Source organism: Apus apus, chromosome Z (genome assembly GCF_020740795.1).
Source record: "Apus apus isolate bApuApu2 chromosome Z, bApuApu2.pri.cur, whole genome shotgun sequence".
NCBI lineage: Eukaryota > Metazoa > Chordata > Aves > Apodiformes > Apodidae > Apus > Apus apus.
Genome location: NC_067312.1, coordinates 54,889,735 through 54,902,807, shown reverse-complemented (window position 1 = coordinate 54,902,807; position 13,073 = coordinate 54,889,735). Strand labels below are relative to the sequence as shown.

Sequence of the window (13,073 nt, the reverse complement as noted above, 5' to 3'; positions counted from 1 at the left end):
CACCCTGCCTGTTCTCACACACAAACAATGCATTCACCAGAACATAAATAAAAGCCCAGGAATGTTCAATAATCCATTTCATGCTTTTGCTCTCCCCAGCCATGTGTTACTCCCATTGCTTCAGGCAGGATGGCTGACATTGCTGCTGCACTACCCAAAAGACTCTGGGTGACTCGTGACTTTAGGGAGGTCTATGTGTGCTGACTGGTTCAGGTGCCCTCAGAGGGCTTGGAGGAAGGGGAGCCCAGCAGTGATCATGCTGCTGAAGATGGCAGGTTCTGTCATAGAGAAAACTCTTTAGCCCAGGCTAAAAAAATGCATCTCTAAAGATTAAAAAACATTTGGTTTTGTGATGGGACAGGAGGCTCCTGCTTCCCCTGGCACCTTGAAAAACTTTGCAGGTTAGAGTCAGCTCTTTGAATATGATTCACCCCAACTAAAAGGACAAAAAAGCAACTATTTTCCTAGTTCATTATTGGTTTTCTCCAAGAGGACTATATTTACAAAATAATATTTTTTTCTAAGATTTCAAGAAATACTATTTTCAGAAAACATCTTACACTGTATTTGAGTATAAAAAAACCCCAACAAAACCCTACCAGAAAAACCAAACCAAAGTAAACCAAACCGAAACACAAAAACAAACAAATAAACCAACAAAAAACAACAATGTACTTCATGGTTTGCCCAGTGAATTGCAGTCAGGAAGTTTGGCTTTACTCCCCAGTTCTGATTGTCAAATATTTGCAACAAACTTTAACCATTTAAAACTCTCCTAGACTTATTGAATTAGTTTGTGTTCGAGAACCATGTGCAGAAAATAGTAACAACTTTTTAAATAAACCCAACAGTGACAAAATTATGTGTGTTCTACAGACAGTAAACTCAATTCCCTCTTGGTTTTATAACACAGTAATTCCCATCACATCTCAAATCATCATGTGCAAATGCCAGCAGGAAAAGGGAGGGAGGCAGATGTCTTTTCCATCTATGCTAGACATCTTTCATATTGGGAAAAAAGTGGTCAAGGAACTCCAACCCATGCTGCTGTAAAAACATTGTTTTGTCTCTCCTCCTCACACCTCTAGTGTCAGGACCAAGAGGTGTCCAGACCCCAGATCTCCCCTTCTCTGACCAGAATACCATCCTGCAAAACGGTCTCCTCCAGAGCAACCTGATTGGCTTCTTCCTTTGAAGAGTATCATTCAGTCTACAGTCTCTTAGTGTGTCCTTGTAGCACCCAGTTTAATCCATCAAAAGAACCTGCCTTTGAGAACACATAATAGGCTAAATTCTAACTGCAATTGCCTACGGTATAACCATTGTGATATTAAAGCTGTAATAAAGATGTTTAAATAAAATGAAATGCAGCCATCTTCAGAAACAAATCCATTGCTAGAGAAGGAAGAGAACAGAGATATAATAATTAGTATTATCCTTTTCTGTTATGTTTTTATTATATAAAATATTGTACACGAGTTACACAGATTGGGATAATGAGAAATGTACATCTCTGCTTCGGATGACTTTCAAAGCCATCATTCATTAAATGTATAACAAATGATCACAGAATAATAGCTATTATATGTCCTTGTAGAAATCAGACCAGGCACTTGCGTTTAGTCCACAATGTGTTTGGAAAGCAACTCCTCTAAACCAAATTTTATCATGCTGCAGGCAGGATCCAATCAATTATGGAATTCAGGCTTTTAACATGCATTTTAAATGTGAGTGTTAAATAAAGCCACAGGAACATGAGAGGATTTCTGTGTTATTTGGTTGATCAGATTTCACAATATGTCAGCCAGGATAAAGCTGTATATGTGCTGCAAATGCTCTAGACAGGGCACTCGCAGAAGGAATGAGCACATTGAACGCGCTGCAGATCTTTTTCTCCTCAGGGTTTTCATCCAGTGCCACTGACTGCAAGACTCCCTCTGCCGTCAGTGGGAATGGGAACCGAAGCACCAAAAATATTAAATTTTGGTTGATCCTCTTTCTCTGCATGAATTACAAATCCAAACTAAAGATGGCAAAATATTTTTGTTTCCAAGCAACTTTTTGAGTAACAAATTTTCCTTTTCCTTCTACTCTTTCACAACCCCTTTGTTTACTCCCATTCAAAATAATTTGTTTTATGCGATAGTCATACAAAAAGTCAAGAAGTCTCTGGAGTAGCACACTGTACAACATACACTGAAGAAAGCAGAAATCTCAAACAACAACAACAACCAAAAAAAAAAAAAAAAAGAAAGGAGAAAATACTGCTGTGAAAGAAGAAGGCAAATTGTCAAAACAATTCAACCCCAGCTTTTAGCAACATGAAAATTATACAACTGGGGCAAATGTTCAGGGTAAAATCTAGCTACACACCAAGGCAGCAGCAGGTCTGTCTACCATTTAATTCTCAAAGGACATCACCATTTAGGTGCTAAGCCTTCCTGTTGGATCATGATGCAGAAGTGATTACCATCCTCATAGAGCATGCTGCAGAGGGCTTCTGAGTCGATCCTAAATTATCTTTACTCTTCCTACACAGGAATAATTTTTCCTCCAGACCTGCAGTCACTCACTACCACACATTTCAAGGCATGCTTATAAAGCAAAGGCTGGAATTCTGGGGAGGAAAACACACATTTTCCACTCTTGTAAAAAACTACAGGCCCACTTTAACCTGTGCACAGGTCACTGAAAGAAGGATTTGAGTTAGGAAAGTGCAGTGAAAAAGGTGCTTTTCCAAGTTTGTGGAAGTCCCTCTTTCACAAAGAAAGTAAGACAAACTTCATAGCACATCACATTACAGGCATCTAACTTCATCCCACACAGAAACCAAAAGAAAACCATGATCATGGTTTCAAAGCAGTCTAGCTGGGGGAAATGGAAAATGAGACACTGAAGGCAGCACTGGGATCCTAGCAGGGAGAAAGGCAGACTGGCCTTTTAACTGTAAATGGTTGTGTTTGTTCACATCACCACATGGTGCAGATTTTACAGCCTGCTATTGCACCCTTTGCTTGGTGTAAGTTACTTTCCACATTAGGAGGAGGTGCCAAGTACCCAGACCCACACTGCTATCATATCAGAATTGGGACAACTGCTCCTCATAGCCCAAGGAACTAAATGGTAAAACATCTCCTCAGAGGAACATAATTTTCTTTGGCACTGAAGTATCCATTACAATTTGGAGAACTTCTATCAAAGAAACAACATTTGGTATTTGAAGGTTGGCAGTGGACCATGTGCAAGTGAGCCAATCTCATCTTTACCCTGCAGATGGGCAGTCTGCAACTTCATGTGGAGTGTGAATTCCCAGTTTTTCCACGTCTCCTAACTGGCAGGTTGTCTCTGAAGACCACTAATCATGGGCGTCTACCTTCCTTACTTCTGTGCCTGCAAACTGCAGCACAAGGGCAGGTGGCCAGCAATTGTTACAATTAGGCTTACAGGGGCTAGGAGATGCTGTAAGGAAAGGAAAACCAGAAACATGAGGCAAAGATAGGAAGGGCAAAGGAGAGAAACAGGTAACATAACCTGACACACTTCTGCAAGATGGGCTGCATTTCTCCCTGCTCTCATTGCAGTGAGGGCTGTACTTCAGGCAAAGGCAAACAAAAACACCTTGGAGACCTATCAGGTGCAGGACCAGCCTTTGGGTGGAATTTTTGCTCTTAGCACCAAATTACTTTGTTGCCAGGGAAGGAAGGCAGGAGAAATGGGATGCAATGGTTGCAGAAAGCTTTTGAGTGAGATCTCAACAAACATCCAATGAACCTCACTGTGGACTTCCCACTTTTGAAAATGTAAGGCTTTGTGGTTGACAAGAGTTTACTTGTCCATGTAACATGAGACGCAGGCAACTGCTGGTGGTCCTGCAGTCTCCTGTTTTGACTCTGTCAATGTCATGTTTGTGAGAGTCAAAGAGGACGTGGAAGTGAAAAGGCGGAAGTGAAAAGGAAAAGAAAGTGGCTTATGACTTAGGAAACATAATCTTTCTACAGAAGTAAATGAGTATGCAAAAATAAAATAGTAAATAATATCCCCAAAAAGATTGTTTTCTGCAATCTTTTTTTTTCTTACAAACAGTACTCGAAAACAAATGAGGAAGGGAAGAAACAGGTAAAAGCCAGGAGCATAAATGTAGAAGAACATGGAGGGACCAGTTTGGAAGGAAGCCCCACCAGTGAAGTGTTGGTTTGCTTTCCCTGGGGACTTCTGTGCTCCTGGAAATGCCTAATACAGGTACTGAGTTAGCACAACCAGTACCCTTACCAATATGAGGAGTCCAGGGTTGGTGGCCCCGGGGTCAGCCTTGTTGTTTGGGAGGCACAGTCCCACTCAGGGAGGTATAGCCCACCCTACTGGAGCACAGTCCACACTTCTTGCTTGTCAGAGGACCTAGCTGTTTTGTTTCTCCACCCCCTAAAGTGAGGCTTTGTGTGAAGTCCAGGGGCCCATGGGCTGGTACAAGTCAGTCTGGATAGGTGGACATAGAGGGGCCCCCTGCGTGCATTCCTCAGACCGATGGGGTGGCCACAGCCCTCTCATACATGCGCTCCAAGATGCAGTGGATGCTGGCAAAGCTTGGCCGGTCAGCAGGCAACTTGCTCCAGCAGAGGCGCATCAGGTTGTAGAGTTCGAGGGGACAATCATCTGGGCAAGAGAGAACGTTCCCATCCCTCACATAGTAGATGACCTCCTCATGAGCCATCCCATAGTAGGGTTGCATGCCATAGGAGAAGATCTCCCACAGCACCACCCCATAAGCCCACACATCAGATTCTGTGGTGTAGCGGTTGTAGAAAATGGACTCAGGTGGCATCCAGCGGATGGGAATGGCATCATTCTCATTGGCTTTGTAATAGTCGGCTGAATACATGTTCCTCGAAAGACCAAAATCGGCGATTTTGACCACCATGTTCTCCCCTACCAGGCAGTTCCTGGTCGCCAAATCCCGGTGGACAAACTTGCGCTCAGAGAGGTAGGCCATGCCAGCAGCCACCTGCTTGGCGATGCAGAGCTGGCTGGTGCAACACAGGGCCAGAGGGTTGGGCAGGCGGCGCCGCGCCTCCAGGCTGCTGCGCACCAGGCTGCAGAGGTTGCGAGGCGAGCGGTCGCGCAGGTATTCGTTGAGATCCCCGTAGGCCATGTACTCAAACAGCAGGCACATCGGTTTCCCAACAGCACACACACCTGGAAAAAAACAGATGCACCACGCAGGTCATTTGGGGAGCCAAATGGATTCTGCTGTGCAAAACCAGAAACATCAAAAAATACTTACACAGAGGGGAGACTTTGAAGAATGCATGAAGGGACAAAGAGAAGGGTGAAGCATGCAAAGATCATCAGGTTTGCATGCACCCTTTTCTGTCTTTGAAACTCCTCCACCACGGATCTAATGCTGAGCTGTGTGGGAGATGTCAGCATGTCATGTGCTTGCCTGATTTGTTTGAACATCCCAACAAAAAGATAGACTTGTGGAGCTATGTTTAATAAGAGTCCAGTCCTGCTTGAGTTGGTATTAACAGAAGTTTTGCCTCTTCCCAGGTGCAACGGGAAGGACATAATTATAGACTCAACCTTTATAGTTCTGATTGTGGTATCTTTAAAATTACTTTGTTGTAATGATTGTACTCATACTGGTATTGGTGTAGGAGCTACACACATTTAGTAAGACTTCAGCAGTAATCAGAAGGGGAATGTTCAAGGGTTCAGTGGGACACTTACAATGCAAAGACATTCCTACTACAACTTCTTCTGGGTTGTGGTTTGTTGTTGGTTTTGTGTTTTGTTTGTTTTAATAACTCATACAAAAAGAGTTAGTTGCAAGAATTACTTTTGGCATAAGAGATACTCAAAAATGAAAGACAAGGAAAAACCAAACATCATAAAGGAGATATTTGCCATATCTGATAGATGTAGAACCTAGTCCCACTTACGGGCACATGCTTGGCCCTACACCAACTTTACTGGGGGCCAGCATCAGTATAGGACCCCACTCCCACCAGTTTTACTGACCGTACATGGGAAAAATATTTGGATGCCTATGATTAAATTGCCAACCAGCAAAAGCTAGCATTTAAAATTTATGTGTTTTGCTTTCTTTCAGCCATCATTTAGCAATCGGTAATGCAACTTATTGTGAAATCTGAAATTCTTGTTGATGACCTAACACTTGAATCTTTGAGGAAAAACAGATAGCTGTTCTCAGTGTGATAAAATCAGGATCTGACAAGCATGAGGAGTGTATGTGAGAGCTTTATCATCTAAGCTGTCTTCAACAATGTGGCTGTTTTCTCCACACCCTCAGAATGATAAATTAGCATACTCCTGTACCTTTGCCCTGACTTAAAATGTGCTGACAGTAAACACAATGTTTATTTGAGTTTAGGGCATTTCCTGCTTTTCTGTAGCCAAAGTACTTGTATCAGCTCAGATTTCCCCAAACTGGGATTTAGCTATTTTCAAATTGTGTGAAGCTTCCTACTGATATAAATTAAGATCTCAGCTGCTTGTTCACAGGAACCAGAGCTGCATACAACTGCTCAGAGTAGGATTGCCCTGTGAAGGTGACTAGCAACATCTACTTCAGTTAAATAATGAAAAATTGCTGAAATAAAATTTGGCTGGCAGTTTTCTTCACAGAAGAATGGCTAATAATTATTAGCCAAGCTGTGGCATCAAGACTTCCTAAAAAAACCAATAAACTGGGGGTTCCTTTCAGCTGGGAAGGGAGAAAGAGACCATTTTTGCAGCTGGCTTTTTTTTTGCTTACTTTTTTTAAATTCTGTTTTGGTGTGTGTTCAGACAGCACAATAGTAAGTGGGAGCCATAAAAGTAACAGGCTTATGCCTGTTTTTTTTAAGTATCCACAAAATAAATCCCAACTCCAGGAAGCTCGTGCCTTTCCTGTAAGACATCTCTGCCCATCTTACTAAACTGGGAGCACAGCTTGGCAGCAAGATGATCAAATTCATACATAATGCAGGAGGAGGAGGATTTATTACAATGTACTGTCCTGTCAAGGCCATAGCATCAGACCTACATTTTGAGGCTTGTTCTGGTGGACAATTTAGCAGAGAATGCAGTGGCACATAAAAAAGCTCACTTCTTTTGCAAGAGGCGTTTTTTCTTGCTAAAATGGCCAGCACTGCCATTTGCATGAAGCGCCAGTCATGCATGTGTGGTCACTCCTGCACCTCCAACAACACTGCAGCAGTTTGCAGAAGTTGGTGCTCTGTACATGGGCACCTCATTGAGATACCTAAAAGCTTGACGATATTCGGATTGTCGAACTCTGCCATGAGGGCTGCCTCCCTCTGAAAGTCGGCCTGCATGTCTGCAGACGCTTCTTCCTTCAGCATTTTCACTGCCACCATTGTGAAAGGCTCATATGGCAGCAGCCCTGGAGCCCTGCAAGGAGAGAGAGAAAAGGAAGATATCAGTGATGGAGGCACACCAAATGTAGACTCTGTTTCTGGAGCAAAAAGAGGGTCTGACATAAATTAAAAAAAAAAGAAAATAAAAAATGGGAGGAAGGCCCCAGCACTGACTGAAAGAACATAAAAGACCATATTCACGTCTCAGGCATCTCTGCATTACATAGTACAGAGACATAAAATTTAGTTCATGGAGATTTAATCTAGAATAGCTTTTTTTGATCAATGCCCTTTCTGCATATAAACTCTTGACCATGACTGGTAGATAGATAAGTAACAGGTTGGTAAGCAATGAGCTCCTCCTCAGTTGGAGGTCACATAGTGTAATGACCAGAGGTAAAAAGAAAAATATTTTATATTAAAATGTTGAAAGAGCCTCTTTTCACTGTGTCTTGTCCCATACCTGGCACAAGGATGACATTGGTACATCTTGCTACTGTAAGAGTGAAAGCAAAAGTTACATAAAGTCTGTAAGGAAAATATCATTTTGTCACTGTTTGTAGCATGTGTGTGCGCCTGAAATACAACAATTTATACATTCATTAGCTAATTCCAGCTGAATTTAACATGGTGGAGCTGACGGCTAGGAGATGTTATGCTTATGCAAGTTTTGTGGAAACAGATGACAGGGCAGAAGGGACAAAGCATATATGTGCCCTGTCTGAATAACAAGGTAATTTATGAATACACCCATAATAAGACACTGACGAATCTTCAGCTAGAGCTTTGAGACACACATCAGTAGGAAACAGAGCTTCCTAACTTAGAGCAGTCACAGACTCATTTTGTTTTCTTATCCACAGGTCACCAAGTTTAATTAGATGGGCTTGCTAAAGATTTAGGGTAGCTATTGACAGAAAACAGTAGCCTCCACTCTTCAAACATACATCAAAACTCAGATGTGCATTTTATTGCCCACACCAATTCTTCCTGTGGGTCCTGTAGTTCAAACATGCTCCTTATGGGTAGTCAGACAGAGCCCATGGTGAGTGGTGCACATTTGCATCTTATGTTACTGCTCCAGCCTGGCTGCCCTCCTGTTGCTCAAATGACAGGTTATTTTACTGATCAGTAGCCCCAAGAGAAGATTCCAATTTCCAAAGCAAACTTCCAGCTTCCTTGCATCTACTCCAGACAAATGGCAGTTCCAACAGATGCACTTGGATGCTATAAATGTCAAATGTCAGAAGATGGCAGAGTGCCCATGGAGAAAGGAATCTCACAGGTGGCCAGATCACAGCATAGACACTCTTCAAAGGAGGTCTGGCATGCTGGAGCAAAGGAGCAGTCTCCACACTTGTCTGCCCCTGCCTCCATTACAGCAAAATGCCTTCCTTTTTTTCCCCTGTACTGACAGAAAGTTTCTAGTCTAGTAGGAGAGAAGTACCTGCACCTACCAGCTGCTGTCTAATCTTAGCACTGAAGAAAGTCAGCAGCACCAGCCTGAAGAAAACAGCAGAGCATTTAATAGTAAAAAGAGAAAGGCCTTTATCTCTTCCAAATAATCTCGTACATTACCACTCATCACTGGCTAGCAGACCTAGTGCAGTGCCAAAGGAGGGGCAGGCACAGCTCCATCTTTCATGCTTCAGAGGGAGAAACTCATCCCAGGCTAAAGCCTGAAGTAAACCCATCTATCTACTCTTCACTGAAGTCCTGTAATGTAAACTAGTCTAAATGTAACTTAAACTGAGATTAAGATGCACAAAGCCTTTTAATGGTCCTTCAGGCAACAGCAAGTCATTTCACCCTTGGTAACTCATGTGCTACTCTTCGGCCTAGTTCTTAGCAGATATAGGACAATCACTGCAATCTGGGACAGACTCTGTTTGCAGTCTTGGTACAGAGCTGTTGAAGTTGACACTTTTGGTACCCAAAAGACAGGGTACTCAAAGGACGAGGGCACATCTGCCAGGGAGCAATGAGAAGCTTGCTGCTTCTGAAATTCACCAGGAGAATGCAGGCAGCAGGCCAAAAAGTAAAGTCTTTTCTAGAAAATAGGTTCTTTGAGAACTGGGAAGAATCAACAGAAATTACCATGGGTTTCATGTTTGTCTAAATGCTTAGGAGAAAGGTCCACTGTTTGTGCAGGGGATGGACAGCAGCTGTCCTTGCTCTTCACCATCAATGGATTTATTAAACACTGGCTGCATTTGGCTTTTAGGTACCTGCCATTCAAAGAAGTAACCAGCAGTGCAGTTATGGATTTTACACCAAGCCTACCTACAGAGAGTGCCTGGCTTTAAGTTTCTAGTAATTTTTTCTTTCCAGGTCATTTGCTGGGAAAAACTGAGGAGCAGCTCAAATCTGTGTTTGGATTGTATCCAGTTCCTGATCTTCCTCAGCATCACAGCTGTTAGGTCATTAAGTGATAGAATTAACATCTACTGAGGCTGGTGGAGACTTATCTTTACCCAGTCTTTTAGAGATATTTGAATGCAGGCAGGAGAGTGCTCTGAATTGTCAGGGGCTCATTTTGCTGTGGTGTTTTTTTGTTAACATCCACGCTGTTTTTCAGCTGTATTTGAGCCAGCAGGTCAAGGAAACACCCTTTGCACTTAGAAATAACATGAGAAGACTTCTATCAGAGAAACTCTGACCTTAGGGACAGCCTTGTCTCATGCAGAGACAATGATCTGTGCCTTTTCAGTGGTGGTCTACTGGCCTGCTAGCAAAGACCACACACCCGGGCTTTTATGCAATCCTGGGCATCAGGCTTAGCATGCAGTTCCTGCTGTGGGAGAATGCTTGCATGCTTGTCTGTGTTGAACTGCACAGGACTGGTGCTCTGGTGACATGTGGGGCCAGCATGGCCATGACCCAGGGGGAGAGGATCCTCAGTTGGCCATCTTGACTCAGCTGGGACAAACTTGAGCCAGGTACTGAATCTTGTTTTAAGGACATCTGTTAGAGTAACTGGTTACTTCCTCATCCTTCACAGTGTGAAGCTGCCCAGTGAAGATGGCAGCCTTTCAGGAGAAGCTGGTAAATGATAGCCAGACACTTCCTGTCCTAACATGTTACTTGACCCAGGAGTGAGTAAACTCTGAATCAGGAGTCACAGCAAGCCAACTGGCAAAGGCATTGCTGGCACCGGGTGCAGAGCTGTAGTTGCAGGAGGGGGAGAAACACGAGAACAGGAGAAGTAAGACGCTTGCTAAACTTAGCTCAAGATGTCCATTCAACACATGTAGACTGGTACATTTTATCCATCTGAGACAGGAAGGCAATGGTTTAAGTTGTGATAGCTTCATTAACCTGGAGGGATGCACAGCTGGCACAACTGGATCAACAGTCTGCAGTGATCTGTCAGCAGTGCACAGAAATGCCCGTGGCTTAAATGTTCCCTGTAAATGTAAGGTCTCAGAGGGACTTCTGATAGAGATACTAATAAAAATAAGGAAGCCCCTCAGAAGCAATATTTCTGTGGCCTCTTTCCTGAGAACAGATGTTTCTCTGAGTACGGTACCCTCCACTTTGCAAATACTGGCTGAGAAGATGTGATGCTTTTATTTTCTTCTTCTCTTTTTCTCTGAGTTTTCACTGACAGCCGCACCTGAGCCCTGCGCTGGAGCTGGGATGAGGGCTGCTCTGTGCCCCTGTGCCGGCTGGCGTGCCATGCCCTGGGCACAGCTGTGGTGCAGCTCCCACAGCTTGCTTCTAGTGCTTGTTCAGATGTGTTTGGCTTTGCCATCCAGGCTAACAATCAAGGCTAAGCATCTGCGCACCCCTAAAACTTCTTTATTTTAAGCTTTCTCTGTATTAAAGTATGTCTGCATTTCTTCCATTTGGAAAAATGCATCCCTTTATTAGAAGAAAAAACATTATAGCTCTTGAAACTGTTCCCCTGCTCTAATACATTTAACCTGCATGCTACTAATTTCCTAGCAGATACATCAACAGCATAACTATAAATATTAAAAATATCTGCAATTATGATTGCTTTTGCAAGGAGTATCTTTGGTCTTTCAAGTAAATGGCAGCAGTTCCACCAGGTAGGTCTTGGCCCCTGATGGGACTCTGGTATTCCCTGTGTTTTTTTGTGGTGATCATATACTACGCCAGATACAGGTAAAAATCAGCCACATCCCAGACTTGTTGACTGTAAAGGACAAAGAAAATAATCGTGAGTAACAATGAAACTAGACAATGTGTCCACTTTCAGGAATCTGGGGATGGGATTTTCCAAGGAGACCAGAACTGGCAGAATTTACAGGCTCTGTCAGAGCTAACAAGTCACCCTACATCCACTTCAGTCTAGGCAGGACTGGGTTCATCTCTGGGTTTTTCAATTAAATATTTTTTACATATGAAGAACTGTATGATCTACTCTCCCATGAGATTTAACAGAATTGAGATCTCCTCTAATACCTTAAATTTAAAACGGGCAACAATGGTAGCAAATTCCAAGAATAAAAAAAAATCAGTGACTAAATGGAAAAAAAAAAAAAAAAAAAAAAAAAGTTGGCCTAAGTGGGTTGGATTTCTAGGGGAATTTTGGTTATGTTTGATTTTGCCATTGAATCAAATAGAAACTGGGTCAGGACCTAACTGTAGCATGATCCTCTGTGGTGGGTACTGGCCAGTGCTGGTGTTACAGTGGAGGACACCACATACTGACAACTCACAAATTCCAGGAAATGTAAGAATTTCACAATAGGTCACATGTCACAGGCAATACTCTTGGCAAAAACATTGATGATAAATTTAGCTAAGCTTTTACACCAGACTTTGGAATGTAAGTAAGACATTGCATCTACTAGAGAGAAGAACAGGAGAGACATTTGTGACGAAAGTTGAACAAATATCAACAGGAAGTAGTGAACAACAGAAACAACCATTTGGTACACACGCATCTGATTTGGTTTGAGTGAATGAATTTCCACTGCCCAGATAAGCGTCTGCCCAGCTGCCATTTTTTCCCAGGTACCTCCAGATAAAGAGGACTCACAAACAGGCCAGTTACCTTGCTTGGAAGACTCTCCCAAATGCTCCTTCCCCAATGTCTCGCACGTATTCAATATTGTTCCTGGGATACTCCAGGCTGAGCAATTTTGGATTGAGGAGAAGGGGCATCCGCTGGTACATTGGGTTGGGGTGCAGCCGGTCCAGGAGGAGTTCAGAGGGCAGAGTGGTGAGCGTTGGTGTCTCTGACTCTCTGAAATGATGGAGCAGATTTTTTGGTCAGTGTGTGCACAGCCCCCAGCCATGAGATAACTACCCAAGTCTCCTTTAGGGCTGGTTTCTTCCAGGATAGAAAAGAAAGGTGTATGGTGTATGCTCCACCTTAATGTGCCTGCTTTGGTCCTCTTTGGGATTCAATTGCTCTCTGCCTCTCAGTTTTATAGCCTCAGGCCTAGAGTGGAAAGATTCCCATTGAAAAGGAAAGGGCCTAGCAAGCTCTGAACCAGTAATAACCTTGCAAGTGGAAACAGAAGGCCAAATTAATGTCTGTACCACCAGCTTCTTTCCAGTGTTGAAGAACATGAAGCCCAGTGGACATAAAATAAGGATGAACAGATAAACAGAAGAGCTTCCATGGTGGGAAAAGGGCATTCTTGGGTTTTTCCACTGGTTTCCTTTTATTCTCCAATGAGGGATTTTGGAGGTGCAGTTAAATAGTTAAATAAAGCAGTC

The 13,073-nt window shown here is 43.0% G+C and overlaps 1 protein-coding gene across 5 annotated transcripts in view; it reads right to left on the bottom strand.

Annotated features, from left to right (window-relative positions):
• Positions 1-3,545: 3,545 nt before the first annotated feature.
• MUSK (muscle associated receptor tyrosine kinase) overlaps positions 3,546-13,073 on the bottom strand; it is a 54,554-nt gene continuing 45,026 nt past the window's right edge. For 4 of the 5 annotated variants that reach the window (XM_051642603.1, XM_051642600.1, XM_051642601.1 and 1 more), the window contains 3 exons: positions 12,403-12,594; positions 7,262-7,410; positions 4,514-5,190 (listed from right to left, as the gene is read on the bottom strand). In XM_051642603.1, the coding sequence (XP_051498563.1) occupies positions 4,514-5,190; positions 7,262-7,410; positions 12,403-12,594 (1,018 nt within the window). Of the gene's footprint in view, positions 5,191-7,261; positions 7,411-12,402; positions 12,595-13,073 lie in introns of all 5 variants that reach the window. The other variant, XM_051642598.1, reaches the window with a different exon arrangement.